This window comes from Chiloscyllium plagiosum, unplaced genomic scaffold (assembly GCF_037043375.1).
Source record: "Chiloscyllium plagiosum isolate Xiang-an unplaced genomic scaffold, Cpla_swu_hap1 HiC_scaffold_5, whole genome shotgun sequence".
Classification (NCBI taxonomy): Eukaryota; Metazoa; Chordata; class Chondrichthyes; order Orectolobiformes; family Hemiscylliidae; genus Chiloscyllium; species Chiloscyllium plagiosum.
The window spans coordinates 40,164,500-40,186,861 of record NW_028270143.1 but is presented as its reverse complement, the minus strand read 5'-3'; the positions used below and the strand labels follow the sequence as shown (position 1 = coordinate 40,186,861).

General features: G+C 41.0%; 1 protein-coding gene and 1 long non-coding RNA gene across 2 annotated transcripts in view; one reads left to right on the top strand and one right to left on the bottom strand.

Annotated features, from left to right (window-relative positions):
• Positions 1 to 22,362, top strand: part of LOC122549799 (scinderin) — a 110,213-nt gene that overhangs the window by 20,228 nt on the left and 67,623 nt on the right. Inside the window, exon 4 of the mRNA XM_043689846.2 lies at positions 18,111 to 18,260. Within this exon, the coding sequence (XP_043545781.2) occupies positions 18,111 to 18,260 (150 nt within the window). The remainder of the gene's footprint in view (positions 1 to 18,110; positions 18,261 to 22,362) is intronic.
• On the bottom strand, positions 8,400 to 15,532 carry LOC148149914 (uncharacterized). Its single transcript, XR_015757176.1, has 3 exons — positions 15,474 to 15,532; positions 10,589 to 10,695; positions 8,400 to 8,716 (listed from the first exon to the last, which is right to left on the bottom strand). It is a non-coding gene; the product is annotated as an uncharacterized LOC148149914 (long non-coding RNA).

The following is a 22,362-nucleotide window of genomic DNA, read 5'->3' as shown; positions in this document are numbered from 1 at the left end:
GACTCGGTGATGGGATACCATCCTCTGTGGAGCTGTTTCACAGACCTCAGAAACAAACTTCAGATGCACAGGCTCCAATGGTCTTCTGCTTGAACACAACTGGAAGAGGCAGCATGTTAGTGTGGGCAAGTGCAAGGAGTTCATTCAACCAAGGACAGAAAGGAATGGCCCAGTGGTTCACAGTGATTTGACAGTGGAGGCATGGGGAGGGATACTGTGGACAGCCTTATACAGGGAAGAGATTGGAAAATGTGGGCCAGGGGCTGGAAGGTCTAAACAGCCTTTGTAAGCCCATTCCTGTTGAAGAAAATTGAGATGGTGTTTAATATAGGAGAACGTGAGGACTGCAGATGGTGGAGATCAGAGTCGAAACGTGTGGTGCTGGAAAAGCACAACTGGTCAGACAGCATCAAAGGAGCAGGAGAGTCGACATTTCGAGCATAAAGTCTTCATGAGGAATTGAGTATTTAACTAACCTTTTGTACTTTCTTTTCCCTTTCCCTTTTCCTTTTTCCCTCAATTCTGTTCATATCCCTCCCAATTACAGGCTGCTTAGTAGATGAATACTCAGCCCGCAGCTGAGTACTGGATTATATAAACCTGAAAGTTTCAATATCTCATAATTCTTATGACAGTCCAGATGCCCAAAGCAGTCATAATCCTTATAATTTTCATCAACCATAAAGGTAAACTGACTTCATAAATGTCAGCAGCCTAAGCAGGGACTTATAATCTTTATTAAAAACATGTTGTCATCTTCTGAGTAAAACCCGATAGAGTTGTAACTGTTATCTTTTTTATGCTTGATGTTGCCATTGGCTCAGGAGTCTTAAATTGAAGCATTCAGAAACTAATTGGTTTCACATAGCAACAAACTTTGTGCCAACTTTCCTAAACTGCAAAAAAAAACGGGGATAACAACATTTGTGAAAAAGGAAGAAAGAATGTAATCAAAAAATGTTTTCTCACTTTCTGGTTGAATGGGCTGTTTGATAGTGTTTGATTTTGTGCAATAGTTTAAAACCAGCAACAATGAATGAGTAAGCAATTTTACATCACTCTCAATTGTCTATTTGCATTGAAGTCTTCATTGAACTTACTGAACTTCATTAAGTTAAATGGTGAAGAGTAATGTTAAACAAGTAGATCACTCATCACTACCAACTTACCAACTTCCACTACCACACAAAGTCAAAATCTAACCCATTGGCTGAGAAAAATAGAGGTTCATTCCACAACTTTTAATGCACAATTCTTCGACACAAGGAATTCTACCTAGTTACTTCAGTCTTGAAGCTGTGCAAATTGTTCTTGTATTTGTCAAATGTATTTGTTGTAATTTTATTTGGTGGATACTTTTGAGCATAAATCATCAACATCCATGCCTCATGGCAGGACAGATTGAACAGAGATGATGTCACAGTGCTATATAGTCGGGAGGGAGTTGCTCTCAGAGTCCTCAAAATTGACATTGGATCTCATAAAGTCTCATGATGTCAGGTCAAAAATGGGTAAGGAAACCTTCTGCTGATTGCCATCTTCTGCCTCCTGATCAGCTGATGAATCTATGATGGACTGAACACCACTTGAAGGAAGCACTGAGGGCAGAAAAGACATAGAATGTACTCTGGGTAGGGGATTTCAGTGTCCACAACCAAGAGTAGGTTGGCAGCGCCTCTACTGGCTGATCTGGCTAAGGTCTAAAGATCATAGCTGCTGTACTGAATCTGCAGTAGATAGTGATGGAACCAATGATAGGGAAAAATATATTTGACCTTATTGTCATCAATCTGCCTGCTATAGACGCATCTGTCCATGATTGTATCTGAGATTGTCCACTGCACAGTCATTGTGGAGACAAAGTCCTATCTTTACATTGAGAATACTCTCCATAGAGTTGTTTAGCATTACCACTGTGCTGCAAGAGATAGACTTTCAAACAGATTGAAGAACTCATATTGGGCATCCATGAGGCACTGTGAGCTATCAGCAGCAGCAGCAGAACTGTACTCAAACACAACCTGCAGCCTGAAAGCCTAAAATATCCCGTAATCAATCGTTACTATCAAGCCAAGGGATCAGTTCAATGAAAAATGGAGACGGCATACCAAGAGCAGTAGCAGACATACCTAAAAATTAGGTGTCATCCTGGAGAAACTACAAAACATGATTCCCCAAACAGCCTAAGCAGCAAATGCTAGACGGGGCTAAGTGATTCCATAACCGAAGGATCAGATCTAAGTTCTGTAGTTAGCTGCAGATAAACAACACGTTGAAGGAAGAGGCTGCACAAACACCCCATCCTCAATGGGGGAGCCAAGCACATCCGTTCAAAATATAATACTGAAGCGTTCACAAATGTCTTCAACAAGAGGTGCTTAGTGGATGATCCATCTCAATTACCTCTGAAGGCCCCAACATCCAGATATCAGTCTGCAGCCAATTTGTTTCAATCCACATGTTATCAAGAAACAGACGAGGACTATGGGTACTGACAATGTTCTGGCATAGTATTAAAGACTCGTGTTTCAGAATTAGCTATGCCCCTAGCAAAACTGTTCTGTTAAGTACAACACTGGCATCTACCTGACAAAGCTGAAATTAAGCCCAGGTATATCCCTTTTGCAAAAGCAGGATAAATCCAATCCAACCAGGCTACTGTTGATCATCAGTAATGCAATAGAAAAGGTCACAACCAGTGCTATCAAGTAACACTTGCTTCACAGTAACCTGCTCACTAATGCTGAGTTTAGTCCACTAAGAACACTCAGCTCTTTATATCATTATAGCTTTAGTCCAAACATGGGGGTGGGGGGGGGGGGAATGACTATCTTTGACATCAAGGCACATTTGACCAAATGTGCCATCAAGGAATTCTTGCAAAATTACGGTCAATGGGAATCAAGAAAAAAAACTGTCTGCTGTTTGGACCTGGCACAAATAAAGATGGTCGAAGCTGCTGAAGGTCAATTATCTCAGCTCCAGGACATCTCTGCAGGAGTTCCTTAGGATAGTGTCCTTGGCCCAGCCATCTTCAGCTACTTAATTAGTATCCTTCCCTCAATCATAAAATCAGAAGTAGGGATGCTAGCTGATGATTGCACAATTTTCAGTACCCTTTGTAATTCTGCATATACTGAAACAGCCCATGTCCAAATACAGCACGATCTAGATTATATTAAGACTTGGACTGACATGTGTGACAGATAATTGCTAGACAATGACCATCTCCAATAAAAAGAATCAAAGTATTGCTTCTTCACATTCAATAATATTGCCATAGTTGAATCTTGTATTTTTAACATGCTGAAGGTTAACATTAACCAGAAACTAGACATATAAATACTGTAGCTCCAAGAGCAGGTCACAGGATAGGAGTCTTGCAGTGTGTAATTCACCTATTGACTCCCAAACCCTGTTCACCATCTACAAGGCACAAGTCTGGGGTATGATGGAATTCTGTCCACTTGGATGACTGCAGCAGCAACAACATTCCAAAAGCTTGACATCATGCAGTACAAAGTAGCCGCTTGATTGGCATCACATCCTCAAATATCCACTCTGTCTACCATTGATGCACAGTAGCAGCAGTGCTTGCCATCTGCATGTTGCACTGCAGAAATTCACCAAGGCTCTTTAGACAGCATCTTCCAAACTCTTGACCTCTACCATCTAGAAGGACAAGGACAGCAGATACATGGGAACACCACCACATGTACGTTCCCCTCCAAGCCTCTCACCATCCTGACTTGGAACTATATTGCAATTCCTTCACTGCCACTGGGTCAAAGTCCTGGAATTTCCACCCTACGGGGACAGTGATGGCAGTGGATCAAAGAGGAAGTTCACTTTTTTAAGAGCAACTACATATGCCCACATCCCCTGGATGAATAATAAAAATAAATCTTCTGTGCCTGAAGCCAGGCTTGACCCATTGCCCTGAGACCTCCACCATGGATAAGGCAAGGGTACAAGTCCGAATCTACTCCAGCTAGAAAAATTGAAACACGTTATCGTCATCAATCTGATCCCCAATGGATTCTGAATTGTTGTGATAGCATACAATTTTACATGCATGTTGCATCCTGAAGTTATGAATCTGAGTCTTAAAGTTTCCAATTCTGTTTCCATCATATGGCTGGCTGTTTGAGAAGCTGCCTTATTTTTACTGAGCCCCATTTAAACGATTTGCACATTAATATTTACCCTCTTTGGCCATATTATGAACCGCCTTACTTGGTCATCAAATTCTGGAATGGAACTGGAGCACGGAGCTTCCAGTTCAGAGACATGGGCACTACCCATTGCCCCATAAGACTTCCTAGAAATATTCTTACCATCCAAAAATACTAAGAAGCCATTGAAGGCAAGTATATCCAAGTTCAGTGCAACTAGTGGAATGTATTTCCCCTTTGGAAAGCAATGAAAATGTTTTTAGAATACTCTGTCTCAAAAGCATGGATTTGGAGATAAGATTGAGAATAGATGTGCATTGTTGCATTTCTAGACTGAAATTCGGAGTACTCTACCTCAGACTCTCACAGATTATTTACAGTACAGCAGTAGTTGTAGTTTCAAAGCCTTTGTACAACTTTTGGGCACATGCCTGAGAAATGATGATCATGTTCCTTGCAAAGTAAATTTATTTTATAGCTTCAAATGGTTTGCAACCTTTGAGCTGAACTCTTCTTAACAGCAGTCATTGCAGCTTCAGACAAACTTTGCATACTCGCCGAAAGTTGTTTATTAATGTAGGAAGTGAATACAGCTATGCGTTAATCATTATCACATTCAAAACTACATTACTGGAAGATACACTAAATTATGACAGTCTCAGGGCATAACCTTTGAAACTTAAGCACAATTATTAACTCCATATCTGATGTCTCAGTTGTGAAGTTCACAGCCATGTTATGCACTTGTCTTGTGATAAACAACAAAGCTAAGTAACAGCCTCTAATATTCTCAGGTCAAAGGGAATCACCTCATCATCCAGCTCTGACTTATTCTCTGCAAATAAAAACTGGTTTATTGTATCAAGGTTACTCTGAAAAAAACCCCATTAAAACTGCCCAAATTCTAAAAGAATATGTTCTGTCATTTTGACACATCTAATCACACATTCCTTACCATATGCAGTGCAATATTGCATGCTTAGCTCAAAGATTAGGTAAATAGGATTTTGATTTCTGGATTTCCTTCTTCATTGCCATTACAAGGATTTGCATAACTTGACACATCAGAGTCAACAACTGCATCATTGACCTCAAAGCATTACAGCACTACCTGCATGCATTGAATTAAGCAATTTATTTTCTCATAATATGACTATCACACAACAATGTTAGAACACTAAACAAACGTTATTCAGCCCAAACAAAAAAAGCCATTTCTTGAAAGTTAATTCAAAATGAAAATGAATAGGATTATATTTGATGAAACACATGAAATACATTTTCTGAGACAGGAACACTAATTTTAAAGATATATGCACATTTCATTTTCCAACATACACAGAATAAGTCAATGACTCAAAGCTAAAATTTAAATGCTGTTGACCCAATTTTATTAGTAATGTTTATATGTAGACACAAACTTGTATTCTCTTAAATTTGTTTGGGAAGATTAGCTCTTTCTCCAAGATTTCTGATATAGATTTATAGATCTCCACTGGCAATGCTTATAATTGGTCAGAGGATTTGCTGTGTGAGAATGATAGCAGCATTATACATTGTTAGAATTAACTCCTTCAGTCTCAAAAGTAACATTTGTGTTACTCGAATTGATTGACTTTCAGGCCTAGAAATTAGTCACAGTCTGCTGAAAAACATGGCAGTGGTGTGCAGAATAGTATCATCATCCAAATCCCTTGAAAATCAGAAGTCCCAATACCCATCAGTTTTGGACATTATTTACACTATTTGGGATGAGTTGCTTGTGCCTTTTGCTAATTGTGATGTTGATTTTTGCCTTCAGTCAGGTATATTACCTGATGTGACAATGATAATTTTATCACTCATAAAAGAAAAAATTAAGTGATTAACAAATTTGACATGTTTCTTCCAGATCATTATTATGTGCGCAAGCATAGAAGTGCCTGGCCTAGTAGTAAGTGACAAGGAGCTACAAGGATCAGCACACTTTTGACATTTTTATGCTTCAGTGACCTGTGATAAGATGGAATCTGAAACATTTATATCATCAGTTCACATGTTATGATGTAGTGAAGATACCATGAGCATATCTTTTACAGGTATACTCATCATGAGATATGCAACATTCCATTGTTTCCAGAGATAAAAATGTCTCTGACAGATGTGCTGTGCATAGGCACAAGTTGTTGATTCAATAATTGTATAAACAGGCAAAATAGATTTTATAAGTTTAATATTTCAAATTTCAACTAATCTTTGGAGATTTGATAACTTATCTATTGCTTCAAAGTTGTGCTACAGAAATAACGGAAGACACTTAAAAGAATTGACTCTACATTTCATAAAGAAAGAAAGATTTGCATTTAAATAGCCCTTTTCATTGTATCCCAAAATGCATTGCTGCCAATTAAATACATTTGATACATACAGTCAAGGTTAAGATGTAGGAAATGCAGCAATCAATTTGTGGACAACAAGGTGGTCGTAATCAGATTTTCTTTTCGTCACGCTTTTTGAGAGATTAGTACAAATTATGGAGAAATCCCAAGCTTTATTCTGTGTATGTTGGCATTCCAAACTTCACTCAATCAATTGCCAATTCAGAACCGTAACTGTTTAATAAGGACCTGTCCTATCTCCATTAGGATTTTAACACAACATCAGATGGGTTTGTCAACAGGCAACAAGCACAAGTAGAAAATGTTAGCAGGTTGCTTTCAGTTGCAAAAGGTGGTGGGGCACTCAATGTCAGACATCCAGCAACTGATCAAGGAGCTCCAATAACAGAAAGGGGCCAAGGAGGAGTTGCAGCTTTCGATCAAACCCCTCCTCAACCTTGTCTTATTGTCCTGTGTCACTTACCTGTTGGCGTGGGATTCAGCGCTGATCCCAGAACCATCAGCAGCCACTACACCACCTCCTTAGCACTGTTGCTGTGCCTCTTCTTGACACCACATGAGATAGTGGGCTTTCTCCAAGAGACAATGTAGGACTTTCATTAGCTCAGCAGCCCCCAGATGAGACCTCCATTAAATACCACCTGTGGTATTACATTACCAGATATATCACTATTCAGGTGGAATTTGAAACTGCAACTGTGCCTGCCTTCTCAGGTGGACATAAAAATCCCATGCATCAATTCTGAAGAATAGACAATAGACAATAGGTGAAGGAGTAGGCCATTCTGCCATCTGATGTTGCATTAAAATCCTAATGGAGATAGGACAGGTTCTTATTAAACAGTTACGGTTCTGAATTGGCAATTGATTGAGTGAAGTTTGGAATGCCAGATTTGAGAGTAGAGTTCTTGTGACATAATGTTAGTGTCCCTACCTTTGTCAGCCAGAAGGCTTTGGTTCAAGTCCTAGCTGCTCTGGAATACCAAATCTGAGCAGTTTGATTCAAAAATATTATTTAAATCTTGGAAGTGACACAGTGCTCACCTGCTACCTTCCTGTCTGAGTTAATTCACTCACTGTCACCCAACTGACCCGAGGGAGGGAGGTCAGTGCTATGCCACATTATTGTAGTGTCAGCTTGGATTTCGTGCTCAGACTTTGAGGTTTGAACCCACAAGCTTCTGACTCAGAAATGTTAGTGAACCACAACTCACGCCAAATGTGAATGCAAGTGTGGCATGTGATTGTTAAGTGGAAGTTCCACTTCTGGGCACAGCGTGGTCATGTTAGGGCTCTATGCATATTTGGAGTCATTATATTGCTGCTGCACAGTGTCTTCACATCTGAAAAATTAAGAGCATACTTCACAATTAAATGTGTGTTGGATGAATGAAATTCAAACTGATACTTGCACTTGACTGTGTTTTCTTTAGAAACTAAACATCAGTTAATTTTGTAGGCAATGAAATGTCGTGCCAGTCTGTTACTTTTCCTGGCACTGCTGTTCAAGGTTGGAATACTTTAAATAATGCTGCAGTCTCTGAGTTTAAACCATGGGGCTGATTGTACCAAAAAGACTGAGTTACATACCCAACCTGATTGATGTCCATAAAAGTCCATAGAAAGGGAGCTGGAATGGAATTTACTGAATGACTGATCTGCAAGGTTCACTTTACTGCCAGTTTGTAGAAGTTAAAATTAGTCCATGATAATCTAAAACTTCATTTTTATGAAGTAGGAACAAATTTAGCAATTTTAAAACAAGGTAGCTTATATTAGAGACCATGATAACAAAAGAAGCTTTCATAGTGGCCTCATTGGACGTGGATTGTGGTTTTGACACACATCAGAGACATTTTGTGCATGTTTTTATTTCTGTGCTGCAAGGAAGTAAAACGCAGCTGCCTATGAATAGCTGTATTGGTGATAAATAACCACAATGTTTTGCAATTATCACATGGTCCATTTAAGAAGGTTAGTGTATTTTTGTGATATAATCTGTATTTCTTAGTTTTATACAGCAGCTATTTTCTCCACAACTGAATGTTAATCGTATGCATTTTTGGATCATGCATTCAATAGTGTCACCAATCCGGCAGTAGAAAATATAAAAAGATGGCTGCGACTCAGTACTTTGAGCTGTGAAAGTCCTGGCCAAAGAGTCTGCAACAAGACATAGATGGGTTAAGTGAGTGAGTAAAATATTGGCAGATACAGCAAGATGATAATGTAAAGTTCTTGTGGAAGAAATAATAGAAAGGTGGGGTCATTATTTGATTGCAGAGAGACTGCAGAAACCTGTTGCACAGAGATTTGAGTGTCCCAGTACATGATTCTCAAAAAGCTTTCATGCAGGTATAGGAAGTGATTGGGAAAGCAAATGGAATGTTAGACTTTATTGCAAAGAGAACAGAAAGTAAAAGTATTGACATAATGACACCTATAGAGTGTTCAAGTTTCATGTCAGCCGTTTGAACCTTATTTCAATTGTTTGATTAAATTACTCTGTTATCATTTCCTCTATTATCTATTCCAAATGTTTTAGCTTACCAATTTTATTAGAGTAATAAAGATCAAAGAGTAACATTAATTTATAGATTAAACCATCAATTTGCCTTGCAAAAAACTGAATGTAACTCACGGTAAGTTACTAAATGATGTATTTTCAACAGTTCTGCAGCTCCATGCTGAATTCAATAGCTGTAGCCATTAAGTTAGACCCTTCTCACCTATTTATAAAGCTCCTACAATCACCTTTGCAACTTTTTGCAATGTATTTGCTTTTTCCTCACTCTGATCTTTGTTTGGTATCATCCTCTGCTTCTTCTTATCCTTGTAACTGAAATTGAAGTGTTTTTTTAGATTTAAAATTTTACTTTTGGAAAAACTGCTTTGTATTCAGCTGGAGAGACAAATATGTAATCACTTCATCCTCTTCAGGTTGTATAATTTGAACCTGTAACTTGCCTTTTATGTTGGAATAAAGTTGTATTTTAGGAACTTCCTGACACCTGTGAAATACTATTTAGTGTTGATAATAATTATAGTAAGAATATGTTAGTTTCCCTTGGTGTCACTGCCAGCATTGCTTAAGGAAGAAACAGATGAAAGAATATTCACTCATTAGCTGACATATCATAGAAAAACAGAGACTCTTTACATTGTGAAAGATCATTTAACTAACAGAGCCAATGGAACATGCTTCATCTTGTGCAGAAACATTGCAGAAGCTGCATACTTTTGAAATCATCAAGTTCCTAATTACAACTTTTTCATTTCTGTATTCTTGCCACAGATTTAATCCTTTTGTTCAGCAGCTTTAAGGCAAGTTAAAAGTTAACAATTATTCTATTCCTCCTAAAATATTAACATATGATATTCATTACACCAGCCGGTAGCTTAAAGATCTTTAAAAAAATGTTCTTCCAAATTGCTATGTCAGAAATGACCTCTTAACTTCGAAAATAGTCTTTTTGATCTTTCATATGTGACCTAAATGAACAAAGTTAAGAACTTGGGTATAATACTGAAGTATTTATTTGCAGTAGCAAATTTGTAACTTTCCTCTTCTTGATATATATATTAAATTGGTAAACCATCAAAGCTATCGGATCCACCAGTCTCCTGGATTTGATATCCTGCACTGAAGTGTGTAAAAAGAAGTAGAACCAAATTGATTGTCATGTTTTAAAACTCTCTGGATTCTGAAAATATCCAAGCAGATTGGAAAATTGCAATTGTAGCGTGCATATTCAAAACCAGATGGAGGATTGGTTAGATAACTGAAGGTGAAAAGCCACAACAGCTTATTTTATGGTGAGCAAATTATACCCAGTACCACCAGGATTAGTGCTGGAGCTGTAACTAATTACAATCTATATTAATGATTTGGATAAACTTACTGAGATTATGATAACAAAATTTGCTGATAACATAAAAATAAGTAGAAAATCAAGTTGCGATGTGGATGCAAAGTGGTGAACTTGCAGGTCAGGAGAGCAGAATTAGAGTGCATCCCATCTTTATGAAACTGACCTGAGAGAGAGTACTTCAGAATTTTCAGTGCATGGTGGCTTGGTTTTCTGGAAGTCAGGCGTGGTGACCCTGGAATGAGTAGAGAGTCTGCCAGGTGCAGAGGCAACCTAAGAAGAAGACCTGTCTCAGTAGTCCAGAACAGTATTGATGCTTAATTGAAAAATAGAATGAAATATAAACTGCCCTTACCGCTCTTCATCCCCACCTCTCCTCATGCCCCATCCATGCCAACCCATAAAATTCCATCATTTCCCATATCCTTATGTGCTCTCTCATCCTATTCAACCCATGACACTTCATAACACCAATGTCAAAATTATTTTGCAACTCAGTCCATGTCTCTTTTTTGCCTTTGTACTAACCCAGGCCTCCACATATCACCGCTTAGTTTATACCTACCATTACAATTCAAATCTCAGAATAATGCTGAAATGAAATAATGTGAAGTTCTGTGTTTATTGGAGATGTGATTTTTACCACTAATAGAAAAGGTCACTACATTAAACTTTCTTCAACTTAATAATCTATTATAGTTGTAAATATTTAATTCAAGTCCATAATATTTTATAAAACAAATATTTGAATTCATGGAATTCATAGAACCTGAACACCTTCTTCCATGTCCGTTACCCACCCCACACCCTAGGCTTTGTCATAACCTGGGCTGCTTTCAGCACACCAACCCATTTTCACCTGTTTATGGTTCTCGCCAACAGTTTTCTTTCTTCCTGGCATATTATCATCCATCTCTTTGTCTCCCTAACTATCACTTTCAATCTCTCTCTCTCTCTGGGTTCTATTATCGATCATCCATGCACCCCCTTCTCCCGCTTTCTTCAGGATATTTGCCATTTTTTCCTAGCTACTATCAGTTCTGTAGAAGGGTCACTGGATGCAAAACGTTAATTCTGCTTTCGCTCCAGATACTGCCAGGCCAGCTGAGTTTCTCCAGCAATTTTCATTTTTAATATTGGGATTCATGACCCCAATTCAATGTATCTAGTAGCATTTTGAGTTGTGAAAATCTTAGTCAGAGTCTGCAGCAAGATGTAGAGAAGAGACATGAGTGGGTAAACCCTTGGCAGATTAGATTAGATTTCATATAGTGTGGAAACAGGCCCTTCGGCCCAACCAGTCCACACTGACCCTCTGAAGAGTACCCGACCCAGATCTATTTCCCTCTGACTAATGCACCTAACACTGTGGACAATTTAGCACAGCCAATTCACCTGACTTTCACAACTTTGGATTGTGGGTGGAAACCAGAACACCCAGAGGAAACCCACACAGACACAGAGAGAACTTGCAAACTCCACACAGACAGTCGCCCGAGGCTGGAATTGAACCTGGGTCCCTGGCTCTGTGAGGCAACAGTGCTAACCACTGAGCCGCTGTGCCACCCTCAAGGGTGGGGTGAGTGTGAGGCAAGTGTGAGATTGTCTATTTTAGAAGGAAGAATAGGAAACCAAGTTATTATTTAAATAGAGAGAGATTATAAAACTCTGTTGAACAAAGAAATTTGAGTGTCCCAGTTTATGAATCAGAAAAAGGCTATTATTCAGGTCTAGCAAGTGATTGGGAAAGCAAATAGAGTGTTAGCCTTTATTGCAAAGAGAATGAAAAGAGAAAGTCGTACCCATTACAATGTTAGTGGCTGATTAGAATCTGCTCAGAGAAAGCTCACTCAGCTGAGTCTCAGGATGAAGAGATTGTCATAGCAGGAAGGGTTGAGCAGGTTAGACCTGTACTAACTGAGGTTACCATTTAAGAATTTTGGAGACCTGACAGGGTGGATGCAAGGAGGATGTTTCTCCTTGCAGGGGAAGCTAGAACTACAGGAGCACAGTTTCAAAATAAGGGGTCTTCTATTTAAGATGGAGATGAAATGGATTTTTTTCCTCTTACAGGATTGTTAAGCTTTGAAATTCTCTTCCCCAGTGGAGGCATGCTGTGCTGAGTTGGATCCATTTTTGAGCAATGGGAAAGTCAAGGATTGTGGGAACTGGCAATAAAATGGAATTAAGGCCATAATGGGGTCAGCCATGATCTTATTGAATGGTGGTGCCTGGCTGGAGGGACTAACGACCAACCCCTTTTTGTATTTCTTAAAATATTTCAATAGTTTAAATTCCAGTATTTTAATAGTAAAAATTATTCTTCCAGACTCTTTAGTTTGCAATGAGTAAAAGAATATTGCAAAATATTTTATAAACAATGGCAGTTTTCCTTGGCCCTGAGTAAATGTTGTAAAGTAGGAAGCGTGACAGTTACAATATCTTGCAAATGACATGACAATAATGAGATTATTTACTTCTGTTTGTGATGTTGACCAGAGGATAAATATCAGTCAGGACAATGGGGAGACCTTTGCTGCTCTTCCTCAAATTGTACAATGGGACCTTTTACTCCTGCCTTAGTAACTAGCTGCATGAGAGACCGCAAATACTCTGCTGAGGAAGTTCTGATGTCTCTTTTTTGCAGAGTTGGTGGAACTATTCTGTACTGTTACGAAGGAGCTGACAGGAGTGTGAGTCAGAAGGGAAACTTTGGAATGGGTTGTGTGGTAAATAGTTGCAGATCCCCTTATCCTGCAGCATGACATGGACATAGAAACAGGTGCCTCTGAAGAAAGAAGACAAATGCAGAGAAAAGAGAATCAGCTGAATGTCTTTTATTTTCCAGCTGGAGATTTTTTGACCTGAGGTCTCTTGACAGTGCTTCTCTTACTAGCACTGTAATGTCTATACTTTATCTAGGAAGTGTTTACAGAACTGTATCACCTCCTTAAACTGGACCTGCAGGCATTGAGCAGGGTGAGGATGCCATTACCAATGTCCATCACACGCTACCTAAGGATTGTTCCAGGCTACAACTGTTGACGTTGCCATCCTGTCTCAGTTTGTGACCATCATTGCATTGAGTAGAGTACAAAGACCTGTTATGTTTTGTGAGGGGTTTCATAGTCTTGTAGCTAAGAAGGGAAGAGCAAGAGGAATGGGCATGTCACTTCGCCAATATAATGGCCTTCCCAATGGTTCGTGGAGTCATTGGCTGTAAACACATGGCTGTGGAAATGGGTAAATGTAACGCAACCTTAAAGAGTTCCATTCAATGAAATATATTGGTGATAGTCCAATAGGTTTAATTGGAAGCACTAGTTTTCAGAGCACCGCTCCTTCTTCAGGTGGTTGTGAACCATCAGAAGAAGAAGGAGCAGCTCTCCGAAAGCTAGTGCTTCCAATTAAACCTGTTGGATTATAACCTGGTGTTGTGTGATTTTTAACTTTGTACACCCCAGTCCAACACCGGCATCTCCAAATCATGACTACATTGGTGATGTTTTTCTCCTGCTTGTCAGCTGTTCCTGCTATATTTGGACGAGAGGTGGCCACTCAGCAATAAAGGCTACCTGCTGCACACGTGGCTAATGGTTCCTCTGGATGGACCACTCAGACCACTTATGTTGTCTACTGTGTCTTCCACACTCTCCCAGCAAGATTATATACTGGGAGATCTTACAATTATTTACATTAGCATTGTATTTACAGTTTAAATACACAGCAGGTTTCTGTGAACTGTGTATAATAGGACGTTGGGCACCTTATGCTTCACAACTCAATTTATCCAGAGGCGATTCGGAGTAAATATTTACTTTCTGCAGGATTGCACTTCACTGTAACTTCACAAGAAATGAGTAATTACAGAAGAGGCATCAGAGGTTAGGTTTGATAGCAACAACAAACAAGTACACAATGTTTTTATCATCACATGCTCATTGACTATATTACAAACAGCTTACCAACTTTGTGCTGTCCACTCATTTCAGTGTTTTCAATTTACTGCTAGGTGTGCTAGATGTTGTAAGAGGCTTGCTGCACTTCGTGCCTGAACTTCTTAAAGCTGACCCACATCTTTAAAAGGTGAGGGGCATTGCAGCTAGAACAGTTGTTTTCAGGAACTGAATCTGGCCTTGGAAACAAGGAAGTTCAGTAACATATGGGTGGGATAAAGCTCTCAATCTTGGAAACTACAGATTTTGAGACATTGTACAGTAAACTTTGTTGGTGAAGGTGAAATGCAGAGAAATGTCCTGTGCCTGGAGAGGGCCAGGAGGCTTTCCACACACATGTTCAGAAGTGAATGAGAAAAAAATAAACATTGCTGTTAGAATCAATGTCAAGGGTCAAATGCTGACAAACTGAATGCAGTATTGGAAGATGTTTAGTGACCCCACATCAGTAGTCAAGATCACGGAATACATCTTCAAATACCAAAATGCTATGAATTACTATAAACCTAAGACATTGTTACACAACATCCTCCAATCACTCCCTTACCCATTCTCTCTACTAATGACGATTTATGCTCTCATGCGTCAGGGAGGAGAAAGTGAAGGATTCAAAAGTTCCTGATGAAAGGCTTATGCCCGAAACATTGATTCTCCTGCTCCTCGCATGTTGCCTGACCTGCTGTGTTTTTCCAGCATCAGACTCTCGACACTGCTGTCATGCGTCATGTCATTTTACTTGTACATTTAGAACCACTGCAAGCCTCACAGCTATAGTTCAAGCTGGCATTCACTGTCAAACACCTGGTCACATAGTTCCCAATTGATGCAGTGCAAGTTAGTGCATAATTGGAGAACTCTTAAACATGTACTTGACCAGGGCTGGGATTTAAGCCCAATTTGGTAGTTGCAACACCTGTCAGATCTGAAGGGTATTTGAATTTATTACACAGGGGATGGACTCCCATTGATCCAGGTAGTCACTGACTACCCAAATGAGGTAAGTAAATGGCTTTGAATGTTCATTAATTAGAAAAGATTTAAGTCATTTAATATTCAAAGAATATGTCACCATCAGAAGATTATTATGCAAAATACCTGCCATGGTGCCTTCTTCGACACCAAACTTATCTCCGACAGGCCTTCATACCTCGAGGCAGAATCAGTGGATGACCTGTTGGAGGTAAGGAACATCCTGTAAGGAAGTGGCAAATTAAATATGTGAGGCACTCAACTGTTAGAATACTGACAAGGTACAATTGGAGCCACAGAAGAATGAAGTCATTCATTGAATAAATTAATCAGCTTGCTGAAGATGTCCTTTGTTTGCCTGGACATATCTGATGATATCCTTCAGTTTTTAACCAGCAAGACTTTACTCCTGCCCCTAATTTGGATATTCATGTATTCAGAAGGAACAAGGAAGTGCAGTTGAGGCTGTAATGAAATCAGCCATATTTCAAATGGTAAAGTAAGGTCAAAGGGCTTATACAGAAAATGTCTAATCATTCATGGTTAACTAAAGGGGTTAAGGAAAACAACAAATGTAAAGAAAAAAAGCTTACAACTTCACAAAGATGAGTGGAAAGCCAAATAATTGGTCAAAATATAAAGAACATCAGAGAAAAAAAAATGACTGAAAGGTTAATCAGGAGGGAGAATTTAGTCCATGAGAGGAAGCATAACTAGGAATATGAAACCATATTTTAAGAATTTCTACAGATATTTGCAAAAGATAAGATTAAGTAAAGTGAGTATTGTTCCTTTGGAGAATGAGTTGTTGGTTAATAGGAGAGAATAAAGAAATAATGGATCAAGTGAACAAATATTTTGATTCTGGCTTCACTATGAAAAAACAAACAAACATTCAATTAATACAACTAATAGCTGTCTGTAACAGGAGATAGAAGAGAGAGAGGAACTTGGTGAAATTACAATCATGTGGCAAGTGAAACTAAGTAAACTGAAGGACCTGTGGATTGACAAGACTGTGTGTCTAGACAGATTTCATCATGGGATCTTATAAGAAGTTGCTAATGATGTATAAGTGTGTTGTTAGTGTGTTAAAACTTCCAAGATTCAGAAAAGCTTTCATTGGATTGCCACACAACGATGTGTGTGTGAGAAATAGGCTATATGAAGAGGAGAGAAGGGCAGCATTTGTAGAAGATGAATGTGTGGTAATAATATGAGATGGAACGAGATGAGGGTGAATATAAGTTTTGGCTGTATAGATGGGGATGGGAGAAATACCAGTGGAGAAAGGAATGAGTGAAGCTGCAATGTTTGTTAGTTTGAGGAGTGTTATATGGAAGACTGGTAGGAAGATTAGATTGCAGGGATTGGTTCATTTTAATGGCTTCCCAGTTGTGCAAGTTTCCCTCAGTTCTGTGTTAATATTATATGGTTAAGTCATGGGAGTGGGCCTTGAAGCCGTGACCTTTTCTAAAAAAAACTAGTCAGAAAGAAAAATGATGCCCAACTTCTTGAAATACGTGTTGCTGTTAAATTATACAAAATCCATTGAACTCTGCTGTTTGTGTTTTTGTTTAGTTGGTTCCCTTGTGTTGGATAAATATGTTTCAGAGTTTTCACAACATGCTACCTGTTTGTGTTGGAGGTATAGAAAAAAACATAAATGAGAAACTCTTTGAACCAAGAATAGCTTGGTAAATAGTGATAACTGTGGCACTAATTCACATGTTAAAGTAATATGATGTGCAGTAACAGCCAATATTAGAGAAGATGGGTTGATTCTCCTGTTTTATTCCCATGCTTTGGACGCTACATTGGCACTTTTCCCTCGAGTGCTGCTCCTTTGGGTACCAAATCATGCTGTACAAAGCCCACCACTTTGTCTAGATGTAACTGTAGAATTGTATGTTCCGACTTGTTCTGCTGCAACAGGAGAACGGTCATCATAATGCCATAATCATGGTTCAGGAATTGAACCCACATTGTTGGCATTACCCTGCATTCAAACCAGTTGACCAGCCAACTGAGCTAACCAAACTCCTGTCCTAGTGTAATACTTTAAGAGTACAAATGAAAGAAAAATAACTGTCAAGATTAAGTATTCATGTTTTTGTTTGCTTTCCTTGTGAGTGCAAACTAATTGTAGAAATCATTTCGTAAATGTATTATCCCATGCAGTTTATTCATATAAACACACTCTTGTAAAATTTCATCTTAATATCTCTATTTCATTCTGTCATATGAATCTCATAGAATAATATTGTCTTAATGACGGCGCTGACTTATATTTATTTAGACCTCTAACTTATCCTTTGGCCCATTGTCATAATGTGACTCATAGGTTTGCATGATTGTACATAATGCCACAGATTTTATAGATAAGGAAGCTGTGTGCACAACTTTGTCAAACAGGTTGTGTATCAGCTTATAAATCCTCCCAACAAATGCCAAAGGCAAGCAGCAAGAGTGGGAATGAATCCTGGTCAGCCAGGTGATGGAAAGAAATTGGAGATTCAATCCCCATCCATAGCTCTAATCTACAATATGTTTCTCCAGGTCAAAACTATGTGACTGCATAAATTCAAATAACCAGGAGCCTGCATGAATACTTGTCACCTGAATTACCTGCTGAGTACAGCAAACTGGATGGAAATTTCAATAGTTTGAACAATTCTGATAGCAAGTGCAGCATTTATTGAACTAACTGAGCAGACAGCGATAGCAAATATTAACCTGATACCTTTACGATCTGCTCAACAGGCTATTTATCAGTGGTGTGGCTCCAACTGCAATAAATACGAGCGTATAAAAGCTGCCCAGGTTGCTGCCAATATTCGGGATAATGAAAGGAATGGAAGAGCACAACTTACTGTGGTTGATGAAGGTCAGGAACCACCCGATATTATTGAGGTAAGGGCTTTATTGCTGCTCATATAAATTGGCTTATTAGCTAAATAACAATACAATGTATGCTGGGCGTTGTCATTGGAACCCAAATACCTACATGCTTCATTTCAGGGTGGCAACTACAGGTTTAGCAACATGTTTCAATCATGAACACTTGCTGTTAACTTTGTGGAACCTGAACACATGGGGGAATAGCCTACCAACCTAATAGCCCAGGTCTTCCAGTCACTGGATAGTTGGAGACTGGATATACCTCCTTTTATGTCCCAATTCTGTGTAAATTGCCTGGAAAGTTTAACTTATGATGCTCAATCCCGTGATTAAACTTATTGTTCTCAGAGTCCAGGACAATCTAGAAATGTCTCCAATTTTGATTTAAAGACACACACTTCCCAGGGTTCCTACTTACTTACCTTGGTAGTTATCTAGAAAATGTTAGACTGATTAAAACCAACGGTGGTTCCTATGTTCTCCAAGACAACTGCATCTATCCCCATTAGTGACCCTGCTCCCACTGATCCTCTGACAATTTCTCAACCCTCCGCCAACCCTGCTGACTCGAGATTCTAACCCAAATGAATTGTCACTACTCTACCCACCCTCACCCTTCAACCGGTCACTCTGTCCAGCTGGTGTGTTGCCAGCCTTCAATCCAGCTATCCTTGTCAGCTAGCACCCTACTCCTTCCCATTTGCCGAGAGGTGCGAGGGAGGAGCGAAGGACTTCTGGGAAGGTGAGTCTAACTGTTTAAAAACCTTACTTCAGGCGCGGGGCCTCCATTTGCCGAGAGGTGCAAGGGAGGAGCGAAGGAATTCTGGGAAGTCACATATTTGGTTGCGTTACCCGAAACACTACTCGGGTAGTGTCTCCCACCCATCCTCCTCCTCTAACCAAAAAAAAAGTTCTGTGCGCCAGATTGGTAAGGTAACGAGTTTATTTTTTATTCCTTATATTTCAACAGTCTCTTTGGGAATTTAGAATAGTGAGAATGGAGGTTAGGGCAGTTGAATGTTCCTCCTGAAGAATGTGGGAGGTAAGGGTCACCACTAGTGTCCCTGCTGACTACATCTGCGGGAAGTGCACCCAATTCCAGCTCCTCGAAAACCACGTTAGGGAACTAGAGCTAGAGCTGGATGAACTTCGGATCATTCGGGAGGCAGAGGGGGTTATCGAGAGGAGTTACAGCGAAGTAGTCACTCCTAAGGTACAAGAGAAAGGCAGATGGGTTACAGTCAGGGGACGGAATGGGAACTGGCAGACAGTGCAGGGATCCCCTGTGGCCATTCCCCTCAACAATAAGTATACTGTTTTGGATACTGTTGGGGGGGGACTTACCAGGAGAAAGAAGTGGGGCACAGGATTCTGGCACAGAGTCTGTCCCTGCTGCTCAGAAGGGAAAGGGGAATAGGAGCAGAGCAGTAGTCATGGGGGACTCCATAGTTAGGGGGAGAGATAGGAGGTTCTGTGGGGACGAGAGAGACTCATGGTTGGTGTGTTGCCTCCCAGGTGCCAGGGTTTGTGGTGTCTCTGATCATGTTTTTGGGATCTTTAAGGGGGAGGGGGAGCAGCCCAAGTCATGGTCCACATAGGCATCAAAGACATAGGTAGGAAGAGAGATGGGGATTTAAGGCAGGAATTCAGGGAGCTGGGATGGAAGCTTAGAGCTAGGACGAACAGAGTAGTTGTCTCTGGTTTGTTGCCCATGCCACGTGCTAGTGAGGCGAGGAACATGTGCCTACAGGAATGGTGCAGAAAGGAGGGTTTTGGATTCTTGGATAATTGGGGCTCTTTCTGGGGTAGGTGGGACCTCTACAAGCAGGATGGTCTTCATCTGAACCAGAAGGATACCAATATCCTGGGGGGGGGGAGATTCGCTAAGGCTATTGGGGTGGGTTTAAACTAATCCAGCAGGGGGATAGGAACCAAAATTGTAGTTCGAGTATAGAAAAGGTTGAGAGTAGGGAGTTCCAAAATCAAGTTTCAGGGAAGAAAGATGACACCGGCAAGGAAGAAGTTGGTTTGAAGTGTGTCTACTTCAATGCCACCTTAAAAGGTGGGTGAACTTGCAGCATGGGTTGGTACCTGGGACTTCGATGTTGTGGCCATTTCAGAGACATGGATAGAGCAGGATCAGGAATGGTTGTTGCAGGTTCTAGGATTTAGATGCTTCAGTAAGAACAGAGAAGATGGTAAAAGAGGGGGAGGTGTGGCATTGTTGGTCAGGGACATTATAACAGTTGCAGAAAAGATGTTTGGGGACTCGTCAACTGAGGTAGTATGGGCTGAGGATAGAAACAGGAAAGGAGAGGTCACCCTGTTGGGAGTTTTCTATCGGCCTCCGAATAGTTCCAGAGATGTAGAGGAAAGGATAGCAAAGATAATTCTGGATAGGAGCAAGAGTAACAGGGTAGTTGCTATTGGGGGACTTTAACTTTACAAATATAGACTGGGAATACTATAGTATGAGTACTATAGATGGGTCTGTTTTTGTCCAGTGTGTGCAGGAGGGCTTCCTGACACAGTATGTAGACAGAGCTGAAAATGTGTTGCTGGAACAGCGCAGCAGGTCAGGCAGCATGCAGGGAACAGGAGAATTGACGTTTCGGGCATAAGCCCTTCTTCAGGAATGAGGAAAGTGTGTCCAGCAGGCTAAGATAAAAGGTAGGAAGGAGGGACTTGGGGGAGGGGCGTTGGAAATGCGATAGGTGGAAAGAGGTCGAAGTGAGGGTGATAGGTCAGACTGGGGTGGGGGCGGAGAGGTCAGGAAGAAGATTGCAGGTTAGGAAGGCGGTGCTGAGTTCGATGGATTTGACTGAGACAAGGTGGGGAGAGAGGAAATGAGGAAACTGGTGAAATCCGAGTTCATCCCTTGTGGTTGGAGGGTTCCTAGGCGGAAGATGAGGCGCTCTTCCTCCAACCGTCGTGTTGTTGTGGTCTGGCGATGGAGGAGTCCAAAGACCTGCATATCCTTGGTGGAGTGGGAGGGGGAGTTGAAGTGTTGAGCCACAGGGTGGCAGAGGAAAAGGTCGATGTAGCGGAGGAAAAGGTGGGGGATGGGGCCAATGTAGTTGCGGAAGATGGACTGTTCCACATATCCTGCGAAGAGGCAGGCATAGCTGGGGCCCGTGCGGGTGAAGTGTTGAGCCACAGGGTGGTTGGGTTGGTTGGTCCGGGTGTCCCAGAGGTGTTCTCTGAAATGCTCCGCAAGTAGCCGGCCTGTCTCCCCAATATAGAGGAGGCCACATCGGGTGCAGAGGATGCAATAGATGATGTGTGTGGAGGTGCAGGTGAATCTGTGGCGGATATGGAAGTTTTCTTTGGGGCCTTGGAGGGAGGTGAGGGGGGAGGTGTGGGCACAAGTCTTGCACCTCCTGCGGTTGCAGGGGAAGGTGCCGGCAGTGGAGGTTGGGTTGGTGGGGGGTGTGGATCTGACGAGGGAGTCACGGAGGGAGTGGTCTTTACGGAATGCTGATGGGGGAGGGGAGGGAAATATATCCTTGATGGTGGGGTCCGTTTGGAGGTGGCGGAAATGACGGCGGATGATATGCTGTACATGGAGATTGGTGGGGTGGGTAGGTGAGGACCAGTGCGGTTCTGTCCTGGTGGCGGTTGGAGGGGCGGGGCTCAAGGGCGGAGGAGCAGGAAGTGGAAGAGATGCGGTGGAGAGCATCGTCAACCACTTCGGGGGGGAAATTGCGGTTCTTGAAAAAGGAGGCCATCTGGGTTGTACGTTTTTGTAACTGGTCCTCCTGGGAGCAGATGCGGCGGAGACGAAGGAATTGGGAGAATGGGATGGCGTTTTTACAGGGGGCAGGGTGGGAGGAGGTGTAGTCCAGGTAGCTGTGGGTGTCGGTCGGTTTGTAGTAGATGTCCGTGTTGATTCGGTCGCCTGAGATAGAAATAGAAAGGTCGAGGAAGGGGAGGGAGGAATCTGAGACTGTCCAGGTGAATTTGAGGTCAGGGTGGAAGGTGTTGGTGAAGTGGATGAACTGTTCAACCTCCTCGTGGGAGCATGAGGCGGCGTCGATACAGTCATCGATGTAGCGGAGGAAAAGGTCGATGTAGCGGAGGAAAAGGTGGGGGATGGGGCCAATGTAGTTGCGGA